The following is a 22,510-nucleotide window of genomic DNA, read 5'->3' as shown; positions in this document are numbered from 1 at the left end:
GAGAGAGAGAGAAAGCAAGCAGAGAGAGCACGAGAGAGAGAGAGAGAGAGAAAGCAAGCAGAGAGAGCACGAGAGAGAGAGAGAGAAAGCAAGCAGAGAGAGCACGAGAGAGAGAGAGAGAAAGCAAGCAGAGAGAGCACGAGAGAGAGAGAGAGAGAAAGCAAGCAGAGAGAGCACGAGAGAGAGAGAGAGAAAGCAAGCAGAGAGAGCACGAGAGAGAGAGAGAGAGAGCAAGCAGAGAGAGCACGAGAGAGAGAGAGAGAGAAAGGAAGCAGAGAGAGCACGAGAGAGAGAGAGAGAGAAAGCAAGCAGAGAGAGCACGAGAGAGAGAGAGAGAGAAAGCAAGCAGAGAGAGCACGAGAGAGAGAGAGAGAAAGCAAGCAGAGAGAGCACGAGAGAGAGAGAGAGAAAGCAAGCAGAGAGAGCACGAGAGAGAGAGAGAGAAAGCAAGCAGAGAGAGCACGAGAGAGAGAGAGAGAAAGCAAGCAGAGAGAGCACGAGAGAGAGAGAGAGAAAGCAAGCAGAGAGAGCACGAGAGAGAGAGAGAGAGAAAGCAAGCAGAGAGAGCACGAGAGAGAGAGAGAGAAAGCAAGCAGAGAGAGCACGAGAGAGAGAGAAAGCAAGCAGAGAGAGCACGAGAGAGAGAGAGAAAGCAAGCAGAGAGAGCACGAGAGAGAGAAAGCAAAGCACGAGAGAGAGAAAGCAGAGCACAAGAGAGAGAAAGCAGAGAAAGAGAGAGAGAAAGCAGAGAAAGAGAGAGAGAAAGCAGAGAAAGAGAGAGAGAAAGCAGAGAAAGAGAGAGAGAAAGCAGAGAAAGAGAGAGAGAAAGCAGAGAAAGAGAGAGAGAAAGCAGAGAAAGAGAGAGAGAGAGCAGAGAAAGAGAGAGAGAGAGCAGAGAAAGAGAGAGAGAGAGCAGAGAAAGAGAGAGAGAGAGCAGAGAAAGAGAGAGAGAGAGCAGAGAAAGAGAAAGAGAGAGCAGAGAAAGAGAGAGAGAGAGAAGAGAAAGAGAGAGAGAGAGCAGAGAAAGAGAGAGAGAGAGCAGAGAAAGAGAGAGAGAGAGCAGAGAAAGAGAGAGAGAGAGAGCAGAGAAAGACAGAGAGAGAGCAGAGAAAGACAGAGAGAGAGCAGAGAAAGAGAGAGAGAGAGCAGAGAAAGAGAGAGAGAGAGAGAGAGAGAGAGAGAGAGAGCAGAGAAAGAGAGAGAGAAAGCAGAGAAAGAGAGAGAAAGAGAGAAAGCAGAGAAAGCAGAGAAAGAGAAAGAGAGAGAGAAAGCAGAGAAAGAGAGAGAGAGAGAGAAAGCAGAGAAAGAGAGAGAGAGAAAGCAGAGAAAGAGAGAGAGAGAAAGCAGAGAGAGAAAGCAGAGAGAGAAATCAGAGAAAGCAGAGAGAGAAAGAGAGAGAGAAAGCAGAGAAAGCACAGAAAGAAAAAAAAACAGAGAAAGAGCGAGAAAAAAAAAAAAAAGAGAAAGAGAGAGAAAAAAAAAAAAAAAAAACAGAGAAAGAGAGAGAAAAAAAAAAAAAAGAGAAAGAGAGAGAAAAAAAAAAAAAACAGAGAAAGAGAAAAAAAAAGAGAGAAAGAGAAAAACAGAGATACAGAGACAGAGACATTCATACAGGTGGAAAAAATCAAATGCATAATTGTGTTGAAAATTTAAGCACATTTATTCACCCAAGATAATTGCGGCCTCCCTCGAGGCCAAGACAATCACGACAAGCATTGAATGTCTCAAGGACATCGGGTTTCCAATAGTGTTAAACAATTGTAATGAGTGTTTAAGAAGGTAATCTTGTGTCGAACAGAATTGGCTGAATACTTTGTGGTTAAAATAATTTTTACTTCCTTTTGGTATGCCCAAAGAAAAACCACAATGCTATTTATAGACCTTAACATAGAGGTTGTCCAAGGCAGCAAACTCCCTTGCAGAGTAGGACAAATGAAGTCACTACAACCTCTGATGTGTGACCCCCTGACCCCCTTACCCCCTTGGCAAGCAACAACCACATGTATCTGTCTGTTAAACAGACAGAGGCCAAATTGCATACTTTGTTATGATGACCACAATTTCCTGCTGCTTATCATTACCAAACGTGTTTGTGGCCTCTGTACACACGTGCAAAAGAGTAATTCAAAATTTGATGATCAAGCGGCATTGTTTGATGCATTCAAATTATACACACACCTGTTCCAGCCAATTGGAACCAAATCGATTTTCCAAATCGACCCCTCTGAAGTCCTGGAAAATGTTTCTTACAATCAGATCCTTTAACACACTTTCAAAATTGGTTCGACACCCCTGTAATATGTTATCTTCATTTCAGATACATGAAGATGTGAAGTCACTAATTTTATCCGTTCTGAAACCTGATCCATTCTGTGTTCCAGCTCCTCCAAAGCCTCGACACCGTTTACTAAAAATTAAGAAAAAAAGTGTCCACAGATGATTATTTTTCGAAAATAAAATAAAACACTTATTGAACGTACTCTGATTAAAAATGCCTTACACGTGAGATACAAAGCTAAAATCCCATAGCAGGAGACACTTACATGACAAGATGTGGTCTCCAAAGCAACAGTGATGCAGGAAAGCTGTTCAAGCAACGCTCGTTCTGGGCATGCTGCATCGCAGTATTGCCACGGATATTTCAACAACACCATGTCATCTGAGCGTTCCAGCACATATTGGTGAACACCAACTCACACCACCTGTACCATGTGCAAACATAAAGAGTGCAAGATGAAGACTAGTCAATAAAATATGTGCAGCACTGTGCAAAAGTTTGGGTTATTTCAACTTTTGTGGTGCTCTTCCCCATTAAACATTTGTGGGAAGTTCGAATTTTACAATATCGGCATATAATAATTCAAATTTGTGTGAAAGTCAATTTAATATCACAGTTGCCTTTAAGTGTATTGTTACATTTGTAGGGGGAGGGGTAGCTATTACTTCAGACCCGTTGGAAATATAGGTTTGTATGGAAATATAGGTTTCAGACCCGTATAGGTTTGTATGCTCCGTGCTTCAAGTCGTTGAGACAATTTTGATGTATCGAGTAGGGAAATGTTAGCTTAAGAATAGTACTGTTTAAAAATATGCATCATACGAAGGGTGAAGCATCGTCAAAAAAAAGTCATGTTTAAGGTGAAGAAATTGCACATGAAACCTGCTGTTACACCACCGGGAGGGATGTCGGGTGTGGCTTTGTGAAAGAGACGGGAGGATTTAAGAGGAGCGGCATTGTCCAGAGTGTGAGGCTAGAAGTTTTTGTCACCTCACGAGTGACAGAGTTTGTTCAACACGGAGAGTGTGGAGTTTTTCCTTCGCCCAAGAAGCAGCTTGCTTGTTGACTCGCCTGTTCGTGTTCCTGGTTTGTCTCCCCATTTACTGTTAGCGTTTCTGCCTCGTCCTATTTTGACGTCATGCTTCGCCTGTTCATCGTCCCTGGTTTGTCGTGGCTGTTCATCACCTGCATGCCTATTTTCTTTGTCCTGCCTCACTTGCTTGTTTTGTCTCTCCTGCCCGAATGTCTGCTTTGAAGTTTGGTTCGTGGCCGTGATGACACCATCTGTGTGGACGCCTCCACAGGATACAAGGCCTCACCCGGTTTTTCGTTTCCTTCCCTGTCCGTGCTTTAGTGTGCGGCACCCTAGATTTCTTTAGTTTCATTGTGAATAATCATTTATTTATTGTGATTAGGCGTCTTCTTTCCACACCACCATGATCATTCTTCCCCCGTTATTGTGTTGGGGAATAAACCCCGTTAAAGCAGAGCCAAGGATCTCGTGTGCTTCTTGCGATTTCTGCGTGCATGAATCTGCCATTATTCAAATGCAGTCCAAGGGGGTAAAAGCCAGTTCGGTCCATCCATCCAATGATCCGTGTTAAAAGAATGCTGGACACAACAAACTATGAAAATAAATGTGTATATTTTTTTGGTATTTTTTTGCAGTGCATCTCCACCACAACTCCAAAAGCATGAAACCTAGCTGCCCAAACATTGCATGCATACCAAGGGAGTGCATGAATTAAAGTTGGGGGTTTGGGTAAATTTAAACACCTCTTTTGAAGACAAGTTATGGTAAAACCAGAAACAGACTTACCTTTGGTCAGCGTGCATTCAGCTCGCTCAATTCAGCGGTCTTAATCGGCCATTTTGGACGCTCAGCTAAAAATGCCTTGCCTTGGAACAGCTCGGTTTCTGGAGGATAAAGCTACCTGCGAATCTCTGATCTTATTACCTATGAATCACTGGACACATCACAATGTTTAGAAACGCCCAGAGAAGCTAGTGTTTAGGGCCTTATATTATTTCCGCACATGTGATAAGCTCTGAAATCTCTGAACCTGAACCAAATTTCAAAATTTAAAACCGCGAAATTGACCTTAGCAGCAGTTCCGACTGTTAAAAAGGTGTTCATTTGTCTAATTTGGACATTGACACTCCAAGCATCTCTGGGTGGCGTTTTGTATCACTGATCATTAAACACTTGCCAAGCCAGCCGTTCCTAATCAACCATTTCATTGGAATGCTTGCTTGAGTGCTTAATAATGGTGGGCAGAATCGATTCAGCAATGGGATCAAAAGGAATAGAGTTGTGAACAGGAATCAAAATCGATGATAAATGGGGTTTCTGGGACACCCATTCAAATGAATGGGGAAAAGGGGGGGGGGGGAGGAAATTGACCCAAGCCCAAAAAGTTCAAAATAGGACACATTTTCTCCCTACCTATCCCCTTCAAGCAAATGTAAAATTGAGACATTTTCTCCCCACCAATCCCCTTCCCTCCCATACAAGCAAATGTAAAATTGACTCATTTAATTTTCTTTTAACATTCATATCCATCGAGTATATTCACTTTATCAATTCAAGCATGAAAGAAAGGGAAGTTCATTATCCCTTCTTCGGTTCTGTAAAATTGGGAAGTGCCTTTAAGAGCAAAGTCATGCTGTGAAAATGAGGAAGTATTCTGTGCCCATGTCTCTCATGGTTATATCTAAAATCATCAGAACACTAACAGAACAAAGTTTAGCTAAAAGCAAGTGAAAACAGCTTTTAATAAAAAGAATATAATTTAAACACAAGTTTTATATGAAAGCAAAGAAAAAAAAAATCTCTATTTCAGCCCTCACACCCAAACCAAGCCAAAAAAAAATCCAGTCATTTCCTTTGAGACACACCCTGAAAAACCCATTGTTGTGTAATCTCCCATGTCATCAACTCAGGCTATTTATTGCTTCGTATGTTTTGTTTAGAGAATGAATTGTGCAGATGATTCCTCCAAACTTGCGGATCAATCATTTTCACAAGATGAGAGGTGAGATCCTGAAACCAATTCATTATTTGTTGTTTTATACAGAATTAAATCACTATACGTCTTTTTCTAACAGGTTGTCCCCAATAAGAACATCGTTGATAACTGATCTGGAACATGAGGCGTTTGAATTTCACAAGGAATGGCAAAAAATGAACGACTCCCTTAAAGACATTCAATCGTTCAGAAGAGAATTGAATGACATTTTTGTTGGCTGGAAAGAAGTTCTCACGTCCTCCAACCTTGAATGAGTCGAGTCAAAGGTGAGAAAGTGTGTGCGTGTGTGCGTGTGTGCGTGCGTGCGTCGCTCTCTCCCTCTCGAGTGTTGACTCATTATTTTTTCAGTTTAAACACCTGTCTGGATGAACCAAACACAACTTAATCTTCTGGAGGAATCTGACGCAACACTCAATCTGCTGGAGGTAAATGTTATATTTATTAATATCATGATATGATCATCTTTATATACCCTAATTGTTTTTCACTCTGTTTTGAACAGAATATGTTGACCGAGTTTCAAAACCAAAATAAACCATCAGACTGCAGCGAAAGAAGATTTTGTTCAATGTTTTTACTTTTGTTTAACTATATATGCTTTCCTTATAATTATCTGATTTTGAATTACAAAAAAAAGAATTAAGATGTAAAGGGGAGGAGGGGTGAGGGGGGAGGGGGTAGGTGCACTCCCCCAACGTCCCACCACCCCTCATCCCTCTCCCTTCTCCGTGTGCGTGGGGGAAGGGTGGGGGTGGGATGAGGGGGTGGTGGGTCAAAGGTGGGGGCACACAGGGGGGTGGGGCTTGTATGGGTGGGGCTCGTGTGGGTGGAGCATTTTTTTTTAAATTAAATAAACATGTGTGTGGGGAACCAATAAGCGAATCACTTATGTGGATGGGGCTTATGTGGGTGAGGTTTGTGTAGGTGGGGCTTGGTGGATGTGGCTTTTGTGGGTGGGGTTGTGAGTGGGGTTTGCGTGGGTGTGGCTTTTGTGGGTGGGGTTTGCGTGGGCGGAGTCAAAAAAAATCTTTCAATTTATCTTTGTCTTTTGTAATTCCTGTGAATAAAATTAACCTACAATCTCTTCCCCCTTTAAATCACATAATTTGTAAGTCCAAGGAACTGTACCGACGACATCAACAATTTCAAAAAGTTCATTTGTCCATCGCTTGGTATAACCTTTCAAAATGACATTTCCACCTGTATATTCTTACTATATCACCAACTTTGAACTTAGGCTTTCTGACATTAATCTCTTTTTCATATTTTAATTTTGTAATTTTTTCTGATGGCTTCATTTTCGTTGAGGTATAAATCGTATCATTGTACTTATCTTCAATGTCCTGAATTAAAGATAACCATTGTTGAGAACCGAGTTGAGTGAATTTTTATTTTTTTTAATATAGTCTCTTTTAAAGTGCGATTAAAAAGCTCAATAACAACCGCTTATCCTTCATTAAAAGGTGCTGTATAATGCAATGTTGTTATTTTAAAGAAAATTCATAAATGTTTTGTTGTTGAACTCTGTACCCTCATCAGTCCACAATTTTTTTGTTTTTATTGAATATCTGTTGGAAAGCCAACATAAGAGTATTACCTGTTTTGTTTTTCAAAGGAACAACCCACACATATCTACTCCTCAAATCAATAACGGTTAAAGCATACTTGTACCCCTTATCATAATTCGGTTCAATTAAATCAGCAGACCAGACATAATCAACTTCCTCGGAATAAACCTTCCTTCTATGAAACTTTGTGATTATTGGTTTATGTAATTCATCAGCTAATTGCTCTTCAATCTTAATGACATCATTAGAGCCCATAAGTTTTTTTTTTTTAATTTCCAAGCCCAAGTTGCAATTTAGCACTGATCATCTTCTTCACGATGAACCTATCAACATTTTCTCTCAACGTTGGATTTTGTATCAGAGACATATTATGCATTTATCTATCGGCTTCATGTTTTTCTTCCAATGTTGTGCTATTTCCATAATCAATATCGTGCCTCATGCACACTTAGTCAACCCTATTGATAGGTTCGCTCCATGGTTTAGGATTGTCAGCTTTATCCAATCTTTTATTCAAGTTTGCTCCTGGACCACAGAAAGAATACCCTTGAAGATGTAATTCCCCTGGTATTCCAGTTGTAAATTTACTTCCTGATAAAAACTTTTGTATATCTCCCCCTCATTTGTGTTTGGTGATGAATTCACTCTTTTTTGAGCCACACACCAAACATGTACCTTTTTGTGCAAGCCTATTAATTTTACTTTTAACATACGAGACAATAACTCATTTATTTATGTGAAAAATTCATACAGAGTGCAAAAACCTTTTTCGTTGCCAACATGCACATTTGAATCTTAATTTTTAAAACACAAAAAAAATCCTTAGAAATGTCTTCACTCTCTCCTCCATTTATTTAAGAAAAAAAAAAATTGTAAAACCTTAATCAAAGTCAATTACACAAACATCATCAATAATATAATATTTTCCTTCTTTATCTCCACTCTCTCATTTAAATTTTCTCCCTGAAATCGATATTAATAGTCTTGATGCATATACTTCTAAAAGACATGCCAATTCTTTGTTTTCCTCCTCGGTGCGTCGAGATTGACTTATTTTCTGGAATACCTTTGATCTTTTATAATTTCACTAATTTCCCTTTTTTATTCTCTCCCTTTCCTCCCTCTTCTCCCTCATCCCTTACGACACTTGAACCACTTTCACCCCACAGAATATCATACATATTGTAACAGTTCTCGGAACCGTATGCACACAACACAGTTGTCCCGAGTCAGTTATTCCATTAATATACGTGTAGTTCGACCCCTATCTTTTGTCTCGTGGGAAGACGAGGGAGTGTGTTGCGATGGGCTATTAGTTAGGTTATCAAATCATTTTCCCCCTCCATTCCACTTCCCACTCTTCCTCTTTTCAATGCAAAGGTAAATTTGCCTCACTTGCGACCCTCGTCTCGCTGGGCACAGTGTACCACCGTTGACCCACTGTATCCGGAGTCGCGTTTTTCTGAGTCAAAAATCCCGACGTTCGCTGTGGAAACCGCATCAGCATCCACCTTCCCAAACCCAGACACGCACGGTGTGGGTGGGCCAAACTGGGGTCTGGCCGAAACCCCGACCAGAAAGGCGGACCACATGAAGGCCCGGTCCAATCGGGATGCTCGGATCGGACGATAACGTCGGTTTCACCATGGCTCCTCCCCGAACTCTGGGATCTATAAAGTACGGAGCAATCCTCAGAGATGGGACGAAGTTGAGCTGGATGGAAAGGAAGAAGTTTGTCGGAGTTGTTCGATGCGAAGGTATTGAGTTGAAAGGAAAGGTTGGCGTTGTTGTGGGAGGCCGTTGGAAGGAGAAGTGCGAAATAGAATTGAAGGAGTTGTTGCGAAGGTGTTCCGGCTGCTTGGCTCTGCTTACGTCTCACCTCGACGGCCAGCCAACTTTTCCCCACAGACACGACCTCGACCAAACCTCGTCTGGTACAACTACTGCTCAACTCTCACCATTTTGGACTCCGCTCTCCTCCACTCAAGCTCTTGCTGCAGACACGATTACCACACGTGCAGCTGTGGACAGAACTGCACAGCTTTTGTCGGGTGCCGCACCATGGAGCATCCCTTCCCCCGAAATGCTCAGGTCCAAAAACTGTGACCTCAACTCCCTCCCTGGCTGCAAAGGTCCTTTGCCTTTCATTGCGTTGATTTTGGCTGAGTGTGTTGGTGCCTGTCCGTAAGATAAGCCTGTACAAGATCTTCATTGTGTGACTGTAATTGCTTTTATTAATCTCGTGTCAAGTCTGCACTTTGTCTGCTTTTGTAAATTGTCGCACCCCACACCTCTCATCTTTCCCTGCATTACATCCCCAATAAACCTTTTGTTGTGCCACATTCTCTTTCTCACTTATTGTAAATAAATAATTGTTGCAGAAATATTCCCAGCTCGTCTTCGTCTTTTCCTCCATTGGTCCAGTATGGTTCAGATCGAAGTTTAAACGGGTCTTTATTCCCAACAATCCGTTCTCTTTAGCCGGTACGTCCTTGGCAGTGCTGCTTGACTGCATCCAATCCGGAAAGGTAGTCGGTAGTTGGTCGAGTGATGCGGTTTGGACAAGGAGTACCGGGGGCATGGTTCCCCAGTGGTTAATTCGGTAACCTGATTCTAGCCAGGAGGACCCTAGGTCAAGCGGTTGAGTTATTGGCGTCCACGGTCGGTTTAGCGACCCGCCGTGTCACGGAATTATCCGTGAGCGACGGCCTACAAGTCCGGGGAGTCTGGTGGGAATCGACGTAGTTTCCCCCACCTAGTGGTCGTCTCACCCGACCCTGCCGGCCCACAACAGTTTGGTATCAGGAGTGGAATTGACCCATAAAATTTACGGGATTCAAACCCACAACAAATTGGTATCTGGAAAGGGATTCGGACCAGGGGTGTGCTTAGCAACCGCCCCCCCCTTTCCCCCAAAAATTGAGCAGGATTAAAATTTTAGGTAAATATCGGTACGGACCATGGCGGACCAAGACGAGCTGGTTCAGGTGGGTTCTGAAACGAGGTTAGAAGAATCCATGGCTCAGGACAACACCTTTGAGGGGGATCTTTCCCTGCATCCATACCCAGAGGTAACATTGGGGGCAACTGCAACAGCAACAATGCTTGGGCACCCCCCTGCATCAAATTTCCCTCACGGAGGACCGAGCGATCCCTATCGGATCCACACCCAATGAAAGCAGATCGGCTTCACCAAAGCCAGTTGACATGAACCAGTTGGTGGAGATACTAACACAAATGAAGGGGGATATGCAAGCACTGAAGGGGGATTTACAAAACCGAATGGATGGGAATACACAATCGAATGGATGGGAATACACAAGCACTGAAAGGGAATATGCAAAACGTGGGAATAAATGTACAAACACAAATGAAGTCGGGCCAGGAAAAAATGAAGGCGGAGCTGGCAAAATTAAAGGGCGAAATGCAAAACATGGACCGGAAAATGGCAAGTGAGATCCGTACGTACGTGAAGAAATGACCGAGTTGAGGAGTGTGGAGGCTGTTTGGAGCGTGATGATGACGGGCAAGGTCGAGGTGACGAGTAAAACCGCGGTAGTCAGGAGAGAAACCTGTGAAAATCGGACAGGTAGAGACAAAGAGCCAGGAATTGGGCATCATAAAGGAGATGCAGGAATTAAAGTAGGTGAACGAATTGCACAGAATAAAAGAGGAGCAGACACAAATAGAAATGGCAAGGGATGTTGAGATTGAGCGTGTAGAATGTTTTGAGACCCAGTGCGAGGGTCAGGTTAAGCTCCCACAGTACCAAGAGGAGACGATATGTTCCATTGAGGCAGACCATGACGAGGTGAGTCCGGTAAGACTGTACGAGGTAGAGCGGTTGCATGGTGCAAAAGAGCGCATGCCGAGCTTTGGGGGGGGGGGGTAGAGGCCCCGGGTTCTCGTGGGCTAACACAAGCCCCCAGCATGATTGTGTCAAAACGTGTGAGTAATGCAAATGACATGGCATGTACGAGTGCACGTGAGGAAATGGGACACAGACCGACCCAGACGGGAGTCATGGGTTGTGTAACGGACGGGTTATTTTGGAAACCGCGCCAGCTCGATGGGACGCTGCGTGCGAGGTCCGTTCTGTTTTGCGAACGGCTCAAGCGCGGACGATTGCATGATGGGAATCCGGCGCAGAAACGTTCCGCACCTGGTACAAGACCAGAGCACGGACGGCTAAAACGGAGGCAAATTTGGCAAGAGTATGGCCCCATGTGAGCACGTGTACAGGGCCCAACGTGCTGCGTGCCATGAGTGGTGTTCGCAGGACGCACGGAGCGAGTCCCGGGGACGACACGGCCGGGCCCATGTGCGTGGCAAGCCTCGCGGAGCAGGCCGTGTGCGAGTGGAGTCAGCGAGGATCTCAGAGCACGAAGAGCAGGTGTGTGGCGCATGGTGATTCACGTGTTGGATGGCCTGAAAGCAAGCATGCAAGGCAATTAACGGGGCAACGTTATGGCCTCATGCATTGGCCAAACAAAAGGGACAAATGCACTGAAAACCGCCACCCTGGAGACGCAAGGCCCGCCGAGCCTTGCCACGAGTAGACGATGCCTGGCCAGGATGTAGCAAACATCCTCGCGGGGGCAAAGGAGCACGAGCTTGGTTTGTCAAACCCGGGGGCGCGACCCCAAGTGGGGTCGCCGAGCAAATTTCGTGGGGTCGCGGGCGTCCGCTTGCAGTGAAAAAAAAATTGTCTATTTTCAATCGGTGTTAGCTTTTACGGGATGTAATATAAACAGTTCGTTCAAAGTATGGGATCCAGCCTATGCGCGGGCTCGCTGAAGGGCGGTTCATTTTGCCGGGAAATTAGTGGTTTGATCCACGGCCTCTCAAACTCAGACTCTATCATTAACGACTATTCACGTCTCCACGTACGACTCGAGACCTTATTTGTGATGGCAGCACCAGCCACCAGCAAATCTCGAGAACGTTCTTACGAGAATAAATTTCTGGACCTTGGATTTTACTACATGGTGGATAAAGGTGGGGCACAGAGGCCTCAGTGTGTGATTTGTTTCGAAGTGCTTTCTATGGAGTCAATGAAACAAAATATGTTGCAGAGGCATTCGACTACAAAACATGCGCCTTATCAGGATAAGGAAAGAGCGTTCTTTGAGAGGAAACTTCTTGCACTCAAGAATACGCGTCTTGACAGAGAGGGTACATGCCATCAGAGGCCTCGTATCGAGTGTCGCTCATGTTGCCAAGACTAAAAAAGCCTCACTCCATTGCGAAAGAACTCATGATGCCATGTGCAAAGGACATGGTATCTCTGATGGTTGGGGAGGAAGCGGCGAAAAAAAACTGGCAGTTATACCCCTCTCTGACAACACCATCCAACGCAGAATTGAAGATATGAGTCTGGATGTAACGGCTCAGGTCGTACAGAAAATCAAGGAATCGCCATGGCATGCCATACAGTTGGACGAGTCCACCGATATCACATCGTACGCGCAACTCATCGTCTGGGTCCGCTTCATCAAGGTTGATAACTTTGTCGATGAGACTCTGCTCATCAAACCATTGGAGGCCACCACCAAAGGCGAGGAAATTTTTGGGAAAGTAGAGCAGTTTTATCGTGACCATGATCTGGACTTCGGAAAGTTGCTCGGTTCTACAACAGACGGTGCGCCAGCAATGTTAGGAGTGTGTTCTGGATTCAAGGCTAAATTGCTTGAGGTGGCTCCTCAGACCTCCATGGTACACTGCATGATTCACTGAGAAGCACTTGCCTCGCGTACTTTGCCAGAAACCATGCAGGGCGTGTTCTCAGAAGTCGTAAAAATGGTGAATCGCATAAAATCGAGCACCCTCAACACGAGGTTGTTCAGGCTATTCTGCCAGGAGATGGACATCGACCATAATAATTTACTATTCTACACTCAAGTCAGATGGTAATCGAGGAAACCTTCTGCGCGTTTACCCACACAAAGATGAACTGAAGGCGTTCCTACGCACACAAGGGAAAACGGCATGGGTAGCGTTGCTTGAGTCAGACTCTTGGCTGTCAGAACTGTGCTATCTTGTTGACATCTTTGAACGTCTCAATGTCCTCAACCGCTCCCTCCAAGGCAAAGACGCCAACCTCATGATTTTTCACGACAAAATGAGCAGATTTCTAGCGACTCTAAAATTACTGGCAGACAAAGCAGCTGTTAAGCGCTTCAGCCATCCCCCCCCCCCCCCCCCCGTCTGGTGGAGCATCTAACGACCTGCCAGTACGATGATACTGAGCTCGACAGTCTTTCTGGGGAGATAGCACGTCACCTTCGGTCGCTCATTGAACAGTTCGAGCACTATTTCCCTGAGTTGGATGTGCAGTCGTTTTCTGTGGTTCGGGACCCTTTCACAGCTCCACTGGACTCGATTGCTGATGATACAGCACAGGAAGACCTTGTACAGCTCCAGCAGGATTCAGGAGCGCAGGCTCTTGCGTGGACGAATTCGTTGTCGACATTCTGGTGCAAAATGCTCCCGTCAAACCCGACCCTGTCACGGCACGCCAGTAGGGTTCTCATGCCATATCCTTCATCATACTTTTGTGAGCAGTCGTTCTCCACCATGGTGGTGATTAAAACAAAGTCCAGAAATCACCAAGAAATGGAGCATGATATGACCCTGGCATTGTCATCTACTTCTCCACGAATAGAGAAGTTGGTTTCTGAAAAACAGGCTCATCCTTCTCACTGATATATCTAAATGTCATTCGGACTAAACTTCTGAAACATTCAACTGTACTATTTGGATATTGTCGGCTATTCTCCGCTTATTCGTCCATGAAAACATGACAATTGTGAATAAAGTAAACAGTAAATATTCTTGTGTCATATGAAATCTTATCTCAAATATTATGAATTAGGTTTTGAATCTTTTGCGTCGCGCGATGCAGAGAGGTTCTGAAATTGGATCGCCACTAAAAAAAAGTTTGAAAACCACCGAGTTCGGGGAAGGGTTTAGCATGAGTTAGACCGGCCTCATGGGGGCATGAGCAGTCCTCCATGGGGCCCAGTAACATCAGTTAGGGGGAATTTAGTATAGAATTTAGACTGGATTGAAGACATAGACAGACATGGAACGTGTAGTGGGGACGTAGATTAGCAACGTAGAGTTAAATGGAACGTGCATTTGAATAAGGGTTGACGGGGGACACGAGCTAGTTATGGGAATGTAGCTCGTGGAGCGTCAGTGTGATGTCAAAAATAAAACCAAGAAGAAAGAAACATGAGTGAACGTGGGTCAGCGGGCCCGAGTGTGAAATGCATGGTGCGAACGAATGATTGGGGGGGGGGGGGTGGGGGGGAGAGGAGTGAATCCCACCCAAGGGAACACTGGGTTAAGGGGCTGTCACACCTTGACGGTTTATCAGCATATGGCAAGGTCTCAAAATGGATATAAAACACTAGCGTACGCTGAACTATTGATGTTTTTTTTAAGATTTGGGAATATAATAACGTGTTGGACGTATGCATAACGTATTAGTTACGTACACAGAACGTTTTAATCACATATAGATAACTTGTACCAACGCAATGATGAGCGTGTTGTCGGCGTACACAACCGATGCCCAACGATAGTCTAACTTATGCATAGCGCGGCAGTGTATCACCGATCACGTGGCGTCGGCTATTCATCGGCTGCGGCTCGATGATTCAAATCATAACCACACCAGACCTCGAAGTGTGAAACCGCTGTCACACCTTGACGTTTTAGCCAGCGTATGAAAAATTTGCCGAACCAAGCTGGCAAATTTCAAGCATGGAACATGTCGAATACGTTATGGGTAAGTTTTGTATACGTTAAGAGCACGCTGGCATACATCATAGTTTTCTGGAATACATCGAGAAATTTTCAGCATGTTGAAAATTGACGTACTACACACGTTCCGCATATCGTCGACTGAGAATTAACAGGGTCCAACTACACTTTTTTAAAGTTTGAGAAAAATGAAATCAAAAATTCAAAGTGGAATTGCCGTAATCTCATATCGTGTGCTCCATAACAGGTACATATGAAGGTAACATAAAATAATCGTAGTTTCCTCTGTTGCCCTTCCACATGGACTTCTAAATTTGAATGAAATGTCAGATAGACCCTGTTAATTCTCGGTCGACGATATGCTGGCATAAGTTGTTGGCACGCTACGCGATCGTTGACACACGTTACTCATAAGTCGAAACACGTCGAGGTAATGGTTAGCGTCAGTGTTCCAGACTCCCTATATTTTTCTTTTTTCTTCGGCATGACAGTGATGTTGACACTTCGATTCGATCTAGTGCGGTTACGATTTAAATCGTTCAGCAGCAGCCTATTAATTATATTATAACCGCACTGGAAATCAGTGTCAACATCAGTCATACCGAAGAAAAAAAAAAAAAAAAAAAAAAAAAAAAAAAAAAAAAAAAACAGGGAGTCTGGAACACTGACGCCAGCCATTACCTTGATGTGTTTTGACTTGTGAGTAACGTGTGTGTGGACGTGTGTCAATGATCGCGTAACGTGCCTACAACACGTTACTCATCGGTTAGAAATAAGTTTCGGGAATGCTAAACATTACCTTGACGAGTTTCGACTTATGAGAAACTTACAAGTAACGCGTGTCGACGCGTGTCAATGATCATGTAACGTGCCTCCAACTTATGGCCAGCATTATGCGGAATGTGTGAGTCATACGTCGAAAAATTTCAAGCATGGAAAATCTCTCTCACACCTCGGCGTACTACGACGTATGCCAGCGTGCTTTTAACGTATACAGACTTACCCATAACGTATTTGATGCGTGCCAGCGTTTTAGCCAAATTTTGCATACGTCAGGCATAGGCTGGCTAAATCGTCAAAGTTTGACAGGGCCTTTAGTGTAATAATAGTTAGTGGGTTAGTTAAATCAACCAACAGGATGTCGTTTTGTTGTTGGCGTTGAACGAAAGCACGAAACCTTTTGTTGGGTGCAGGAGACTATTGACAGGCTGGGAGCGTGGCTGGTGAAATATGCGTACTAAGTTGAAGGCACCCCAGGCACCGAAGTAGTCGGCCAGAGTAGGCCATGGGTTCAAGCAACCAAGTTAGTGTAATGGGCACTGGTACCCACGGGAAAGGGACCCGGAGCGCCAAAATACCATGTGGGCATCGACGGGGAAATGCCAGGAAGGGCATTCCCCACGTTCATCCGGAGTAGGTAGGTTCAGAGACAGCCTCAGCGACCCAGGGGTGCCGAAGTTCGAGTTCGGCAGGTGGGTAGCCATGCCAATTGAGCCACGCTGCCCAGCCACGAAATTGTGCAAGAGCACGGGAGAAAATTTGAGGGCCGGGCCCAAATTAATAATGAACACCAACACAGGCGACGGGAATCGTGGTTGCCAGAACTGATAGTTTAAAGAAACAGGCGTGTTGAAAAGCCCCGGGGATAGATTAAAGTTTAATAAATGCAAGGATAGATCGGCAACGTGTACCACTGTACCCCTTCACACCATCCATCCCTTCACTGTTCCTGGGCCGCTGGACTCGCCTTGGAAATTTCTGAAACATGTAGGAGCTATTCGGAGGCTGCATTGGGCCTCGAGACAGATTCACTTGTCTCTTCCTTAATCCTCTCAAAAGGGATCTTAGGGATTGGGAACAGACAGTCAGGACAGGTTAGCCAAACAAAGACAATAATGGGGTCAGGGACACATAAATATATATTTTTTTTCAATTAAAATAAATAAAAGTCTAAATTTCGTCGTTTGTTAGTTAAAAAAATTGTTTTTTTGATCTCCCCTTATTTGTTGGTCGTGGTGTCAATCTGTCCATGTGTGTGTTTGTCAGGGGTTTTTGACCCCCATGCAGTTGTTCGATTTTGATGAAATTTGGGTGGTAGGACCAGTTTATGACATTGTGCCACGTAGATACTGGTTGCCAAGCAACGGGACTTTGAAATTTTTGAAAAATCATTAAAAAAAAAAAAAAATTTTGGAAAAATCAAAATTCTGGCCACAACCGACTGGGCAGTACATTCAGCCATATTGTCAAAAAATTTCAGCCGGATCCTATGAAAACTGTTGGAGAAGATAGACTTTGAATGAACCCTGGTCAAAAACAATAAAAAAAAAACGAAGTTCGTTATATCTCAGACTATGAGTCAAATATACATGAAACTGGTATGGTAGATTCATGGTATGTCCTAGTCATGTGTGAGAACCGTTGCTATGGACCCCTCCGTTGCCAAGCAACGGCCGAAAAACCTTTAAATGTGGGGGTATTTTAACGAAAAAAAAAACAATCTGCAGCATTAACCCTTGAAGCTAGAATCATGAATTTTCTTGTGCTTAATCCTCAGGTCATTCCCCATCGAACGGGCCCATCGCGTCAAGTTCTATTGGGTAGTCAACTGCCCATGTCCGCCGACCGGCTTGTTACTTACGAAATCTAAAGATTTCATAAGTATATTGATTTCCGTCGTGTGCGTGTGCGTGTGCGTGTGCTGTGCTGTGCTGTGCTGTGCTGTGCTGTGCTGTGGTGTGCTGTGGTGTGTGTGTGAGACACGACAACTCGAGAACGGAAGAAGCTACCAATGTCAAATTACACCATGTGATGGCACGCGCCGATTAGATTTTGGTCAAAATCGGTCAAAGGTCAAACATGATAACTTGAGAAAAGTTACCACAGGTATTGTTGACGGAGCGCGAGTTTGGAAAATCGAGGTAAGTTTGGCGGAATTTGTGCGTCAATTGGTCGAGTTACAGCTGTTTTAAAAATTTCAGTGATAGCACCCATGGCGCAGAAAGCCTTGCCAAGTTGTAGGCGGCGTTGTGTTTTCGATAAAGATCGTGTTTAAAAGTCATTTTTCATCCCAATAAAGCTTATTGTCGCATACCTGACCTGCTAAGCCGTCGGATGGTGTTAAGATTGTTTGTGGGTGGCCGAATATTACGGTTTTATGACTTTGATAAAATAATATTAAATAATTGTCAATTTCTGTGGAGAAATGGAGTATTTTTGCTTTGGTCGACGTTACGAGTTCGTTTTAACTTCAATTTTAATTTTGTCTTCGGTTTTTGCGATCGCTTAGGACGCTTAACACTCGGTTGTCAAAATTCTGCTAAAAATCGGATGTTTTGGAGACGTTTTAAGATTGTATAAAAATATTTCACCAGCCGCGTCACGGCTCGTCACGTGGCGCAGCGCGCTCGAGCAGACGCATCGTTGAGTCACGTAAAGGTTTTGCGAATGCGTACTGTCATCACGCTCGCCCCAGTGTCCTTTCGAGTTGGGGGGGGCAAGAGTGTGACCTTTATGTTATGTTAATCCGCGGTAACTCGAGAATGGAAGAAGCTACCCATGTCAAATTACACCACGTGATTCATGAGGGTGATGGCTAGCGCTGATTACATTTTGGTCAAAATCGGTCAAGGTCACAGTGAGGTCAAACATTCGATTTTTGATGGTTTGGTACAGAATCATCGTAGAAACTTCTGGTTTGCTTCGCTACCTTTTATTAGACAAGGTCAGAGGTCAAGTTGACGATTTCGTTAGTACCAGTCTATGACTGCTTGTTTGTTTGTCTGTCTGTCTGCAACTATATAGCAAAACGGCTTCAGCAACCACTATCAAATTTAATCCACAGGTGGGCAATGAACCTTGGACGACCCCATTAACTTTTGGCTCCAATTGGATCAAAGGTCAAGGTCACAAAAAAAAAAAAAAAATATATATATATATATATATATATATATATATATATATATATATATATATATATATATATATATATATATATATATATATATATATATATATCAATCAAAATCGTTTTTCGCTCATAACTTCGTCAAAAATGATCTGATTTACTTCAAACCAAGCTGATAGTGAACCTTATTCTATTTGTCACTTATAAATCCTACCCATTCCTATAGTGAAAAATGCATATTTGTGAAGATCAGTAGGGTCCGAAGTTTTGGGGGTCATGGTCATCGGTCAAAATTACAAATTTTCCATTAAAACTAAAACATTGTTATGAAAATACAACTTTACGGGAAAACGGCTGGCTCAAACACTGTCAAATTGTATCTACAGGTGGGTAATGAACCTCGGACGGCCCCATTAACTTTTGGGTCCAATTCGGTCAAAGGTCAAGGTCAGGTCACGAAAACGTCAAAATCGTTTTTCGCTCATAGCTTCATCAAAAATGGTTTAATTGTCTTCAAACCAAGACTAAAATATTCCTTATAATCAGCATTCAGGTTAAGGATGTATCAAATTTAAATTTGATCCCCAAAATAACTTTATGCCTTAAATGGGCAGGATTTGTTGTGCCTGGCACCACTTGTTTTTGTTGTTACAAGCTAATGAGGGTGGGCATGGACAAGGACAGGCAAAGGCGATAGGTTGGGGGGAGACCGTAGGGTAGGACCGAGCCAGTCTTCGGACCGGCCAACTTCATGTGCCGACCTGTTGCATCGCACCTTACCTGGTCTGCATTTGCCATGCCTCTCTTTTTCTGCCTTTGCCTTGACTCCATTTGCCATACTTCCCCATGCCTTTATTTGCATTGCCATATCACCCAACCTTACCATGTGTGCCAGGACCATCTTTGTGAAAGTGTTGCTTGGACTGCCCTGCAGGTAGCCATGTTACCGGGGACTGCATTGGGCAGCCCGGATATCTCCTTGGTGTATAAAGGCCAGTTCAAATGGACTGTGAAACGGCGTGTGGCCTGCCGTGTTAGGGCGAGTTGCCTCCAGCAGCCAGGAAAAATAATAAAAACCAACAAAGGACCATTAAGAGCCCTGATCATCGGTTTCCTGCTGCTGCACTCATCCCCGAATGTTGCCTTTGTGTGCTCTCCTCAAGTCACAGGTCTTGGGCCATGGGTAATGTAAATATTAAAAATGTATATCGTTCTGACCCACCTGTTTTAGTTCCGACAATGTAGTTAAGTTGTCCGAATGAGTCTTAGTTTAGTTACGCAATGCACGAGGTCATTTATTTTTGGGACATGCATTCAAAATGTCGCACTCAGGGATCCGTAGGTAAAATGCACTTGGGGAACCTTTACCTGCATACCACACGAATGTTAGCGACTCGGGTCGAGTCTCGCAAAAGGGAGAAGTGTAGTGTTATTGTTCTCGGAACCGTATGCAAACAACATACAGGTGTCCCAAGTCAGTTATTCCATTAGTATACATGCAGATAGATCCCTTCCTTGTGTGTAGTGGGTAGACGAGGGAGTGAGTTCCGATGGGCTTTTAGTTAGAATTATAAATCCTTTTTCCACTTTTATTTGAACCACGGTGCTTTCCTCTCGCTTGCTACCCTCGTTTCGCTGGCCACAGCGTGACAAGCGCCTACCCAGAGACTGGTTTTCTGAGGCAGAATCCAATCGTTACAGTAGCTGCACAGACATCCACCTTCCCAAACCCAGACCACACGGCGTGGGCGGGCCTTTCCGGTGTCTGGCCGCAACCCCACCCAGAAAGGCGGACGACATGAAGGCCCGGTCCAATCGGGATGGACAATGACATCGGCTTCGCCATGGCTCCACTCGGAACTCCGTGATCTATAAAGCACGGGACAATGAAAGGGCGCGGAGAGCGATGCGGGGAAAGGGCGCGGAGAGCGATGCGGGGAAAGGGCGCGGAGAGCGATGCGGGGAAAGGGCGCGGAGAGCGATGCGGGGAAAGGGCGCGGAGAGCGATGCGGGGAAAGGGCGCGGAGAGCGATGCGGGGAAAGGGCGCGGAGAGCGATGCGGGGAAAGGGCGCGGAGAGCGATGCGGGGAAAGGGCGCGGAGAGCGATGCGGGGAAAGGGCGCGGAGAGCGATGCGGGGAAAGGGCGCGGAGAGCGATGCGGGGAAAGGGCGCGGAGAGCGATGCGGGGAAAGGGCGCGGAGAGCGATGCGGGGAAAGGGCGCGGAGAGCGATGCGGGGAAAGGGCGCGGAGAGCGATGCGGGGAAAGGGCGCGGAGAGGGATGCGTGAAAGGGCGCGGAGAGCGATGCGGGGAAAGGGCGCGGAGAGCGATGCGGGGAAAGGGCGCGGAGAGCGATGCGGGGAAAGGGCGCGGAGAGCGATGCGGGGAAAGGGCGCGGAGAGCGATGCGGGGAAAGGGCGCGGAGAGCGATGCGGGGAAAGGGCGCGGAGAGCGATGCGGGGAAAGGGCGCGGAGAGCGATGCGGGGAAAGGGCGCGGAGAGCGATGCGGGGAAAGGGCGCGGAGTTCGATGCGGGGAAAGGGCGCGGAGTTCGATGCGGGGAAAGGGCGCGGAGTTCGATGCGGGGAAAGGGCGCGGAGTTCGATGCGGGGAAAGGGCGCGGAGTTCGATGCGGGGAAAGGGCGCGGAGTTCGATGCGGGGAAAGGGCGCGGAGAGCGATGCGGGGAAAGGGCGCGGAGAGCGATGCGGGGAAAGGGCGCGGAGTTCGATGCGGGGAAAGGGCGCGGAGTTCGATGCGGGGAAAGGGCGCGGAGTTCGATGCGGGGAAAGGGCGCGGAGTTCGATGCGGGGAAAGGGCGCGGAGTTCGATGCGGGGAAAGGGCGCGGAGTTCGATGCGGGGAAAGGGCGCGGAGAGCGATGCGGGGAAAGGGCGCGGAGAGCGATGCGGGGAAAGGGCGCGGAGTTCGATGCGGGGAAAGGGCGCGGAGTTCGATGCGGGGAAAGGGCGCGGAGTTCGATGCGGGGAAAGGGCGCGGAGTTCGATGCGGGGAAAGGGCGCGGAGTTCGATGCGGGGAAAGGGCGCGGAGTTCGATGCGGGGAAAGGGCGCGGAGTTCGATGCGGGGAAAGGGCGCGGAGTTCGATGCGGGGAAAGGGGCGCGGAGTTCGATGCGGGGAAAGGGCGCGGAGTTCGATGCGGGGAAAGGGCGCGGAGTTCGATGCGGGGAAAGGGCGCGGAGTTCGATGCGGGGAAAGGGCGCGGAGTTCGATGCGGGGAAAGGGCGCGGAGTTCGATGCGGGGAAAGGGCGCGGAGTTCGATGCGGGGAAAGGGCGCGCGGAGTTCGATGCGGGGAAAGGGCGCGGAGTTCGATGCGGGGAAAGGGCGCGGAGTTCGATGCGGGAAAGGGCGCGGAGTTCGATGCGGGGCAGGGGCGCGGAGTTCGATGCGGGGAAAGGGCGCGGAGTTCGATGCGGGGAAAGGGCGCGGAGTTCGATGCGGGGAAAGGGCGCGGAGTTCGATGCGAGGAAAGGGCGCGGAGTTCGATGCGGGGAAAGGGCGCGGAGTTCGATGCGGGGAAAGGGCGCGGAGTTCGATGCGAGGAAAGGGCGCGGAGTTCGATGCGAGGAAAGGGCGCGGAGTTCGATGCGAGGAAAGGGCGCGGAGTTCGATGCGAGGAAAGGGCGCGGAGTTCGATGCGAGGAAAGGGCGCGGAGTTCGATGCGAGGAAAGGGCGCGGAGTTCGATGCGAGGAAAGGGCGCGGAGTTCGATGCGCAGGAAAGGGCGCGGAGTTCGATGCGAGGAAAGGGCGCGGAGTTCGATGCGAGGAAAGGGCGCGGAGTTCGATGCGAGGAAAGGGCGCGGAGTTCGATGCGAGGAAAGGGCGCGGAGTTCGATGCGAGGAAAGGGCGCGGAGTTCGATGCGGGGAAAGGGCGCGGAGTTCGATGCGGGGAAAGGGCGCGGAGTTCGATGCGGGGAAAGGGCGCGGAGTTCG

At 46.3% G+C, this 22,510-nt stretch overlaps 1 protein-coding gene across 6 annotated transcripts in view; it reads right to left on the bottom strand.

Moving 5' to 3' along the window:
• The window catches only part of GCNT2 (glucosaminyl (N-acetyl) transferase 2 (I blood group)), a 68,524-nt gene that overhangs the window by 22,597 nt on the left and 23,417 nt on the right, over positions 1–22,510 (bottom strand). For 3 of the 6 annotated variants that reach the window (XM_085895623.1, XM_085895628.1, XM_085895627.1), the window contains exons 2-3: positions 10,345–10,447; positions 2,544–2,702 (exon numbers count right to left, since the gene is read on the bottom strand). In XM_085895623.1, coding sequence (XP_085751749.1) covers positions 2,544–2,620 — 77 coding nt within the window. In that variant the 5' untranslated portion in view covers positions 2,621–2,702; positions 10,345–10,447. Of the gene's footprint in view, positions 1–2,543; positions 2,703–10,344; positions 10,448–16,344; positions 16,369–22,510 lie in introns of those variants that run through there. The other 3 variants (XM_085895624.1, XM_085895629.1, XM_085895626.1) reach the window with 2 other exon arrangements.

This window comes from Eptatretus burgeri, chromosome 9 (genome assembly GCF_056783735.1).
Source record: "Eptatretus burgeri isolate ZD-2024b chromosome 9, Ebu_testis_v1, whole genome shotgun sequence".
Lineage (NCBI taxonomy): Eukaryota > Metazoa > Chordata > Myxini > Myxiniformes > Myxinidae > Eptatretus > Eptatretus burgeri.
This window is presented reverse-complemented; position numbering and strand designations above follow the sequence as displayed.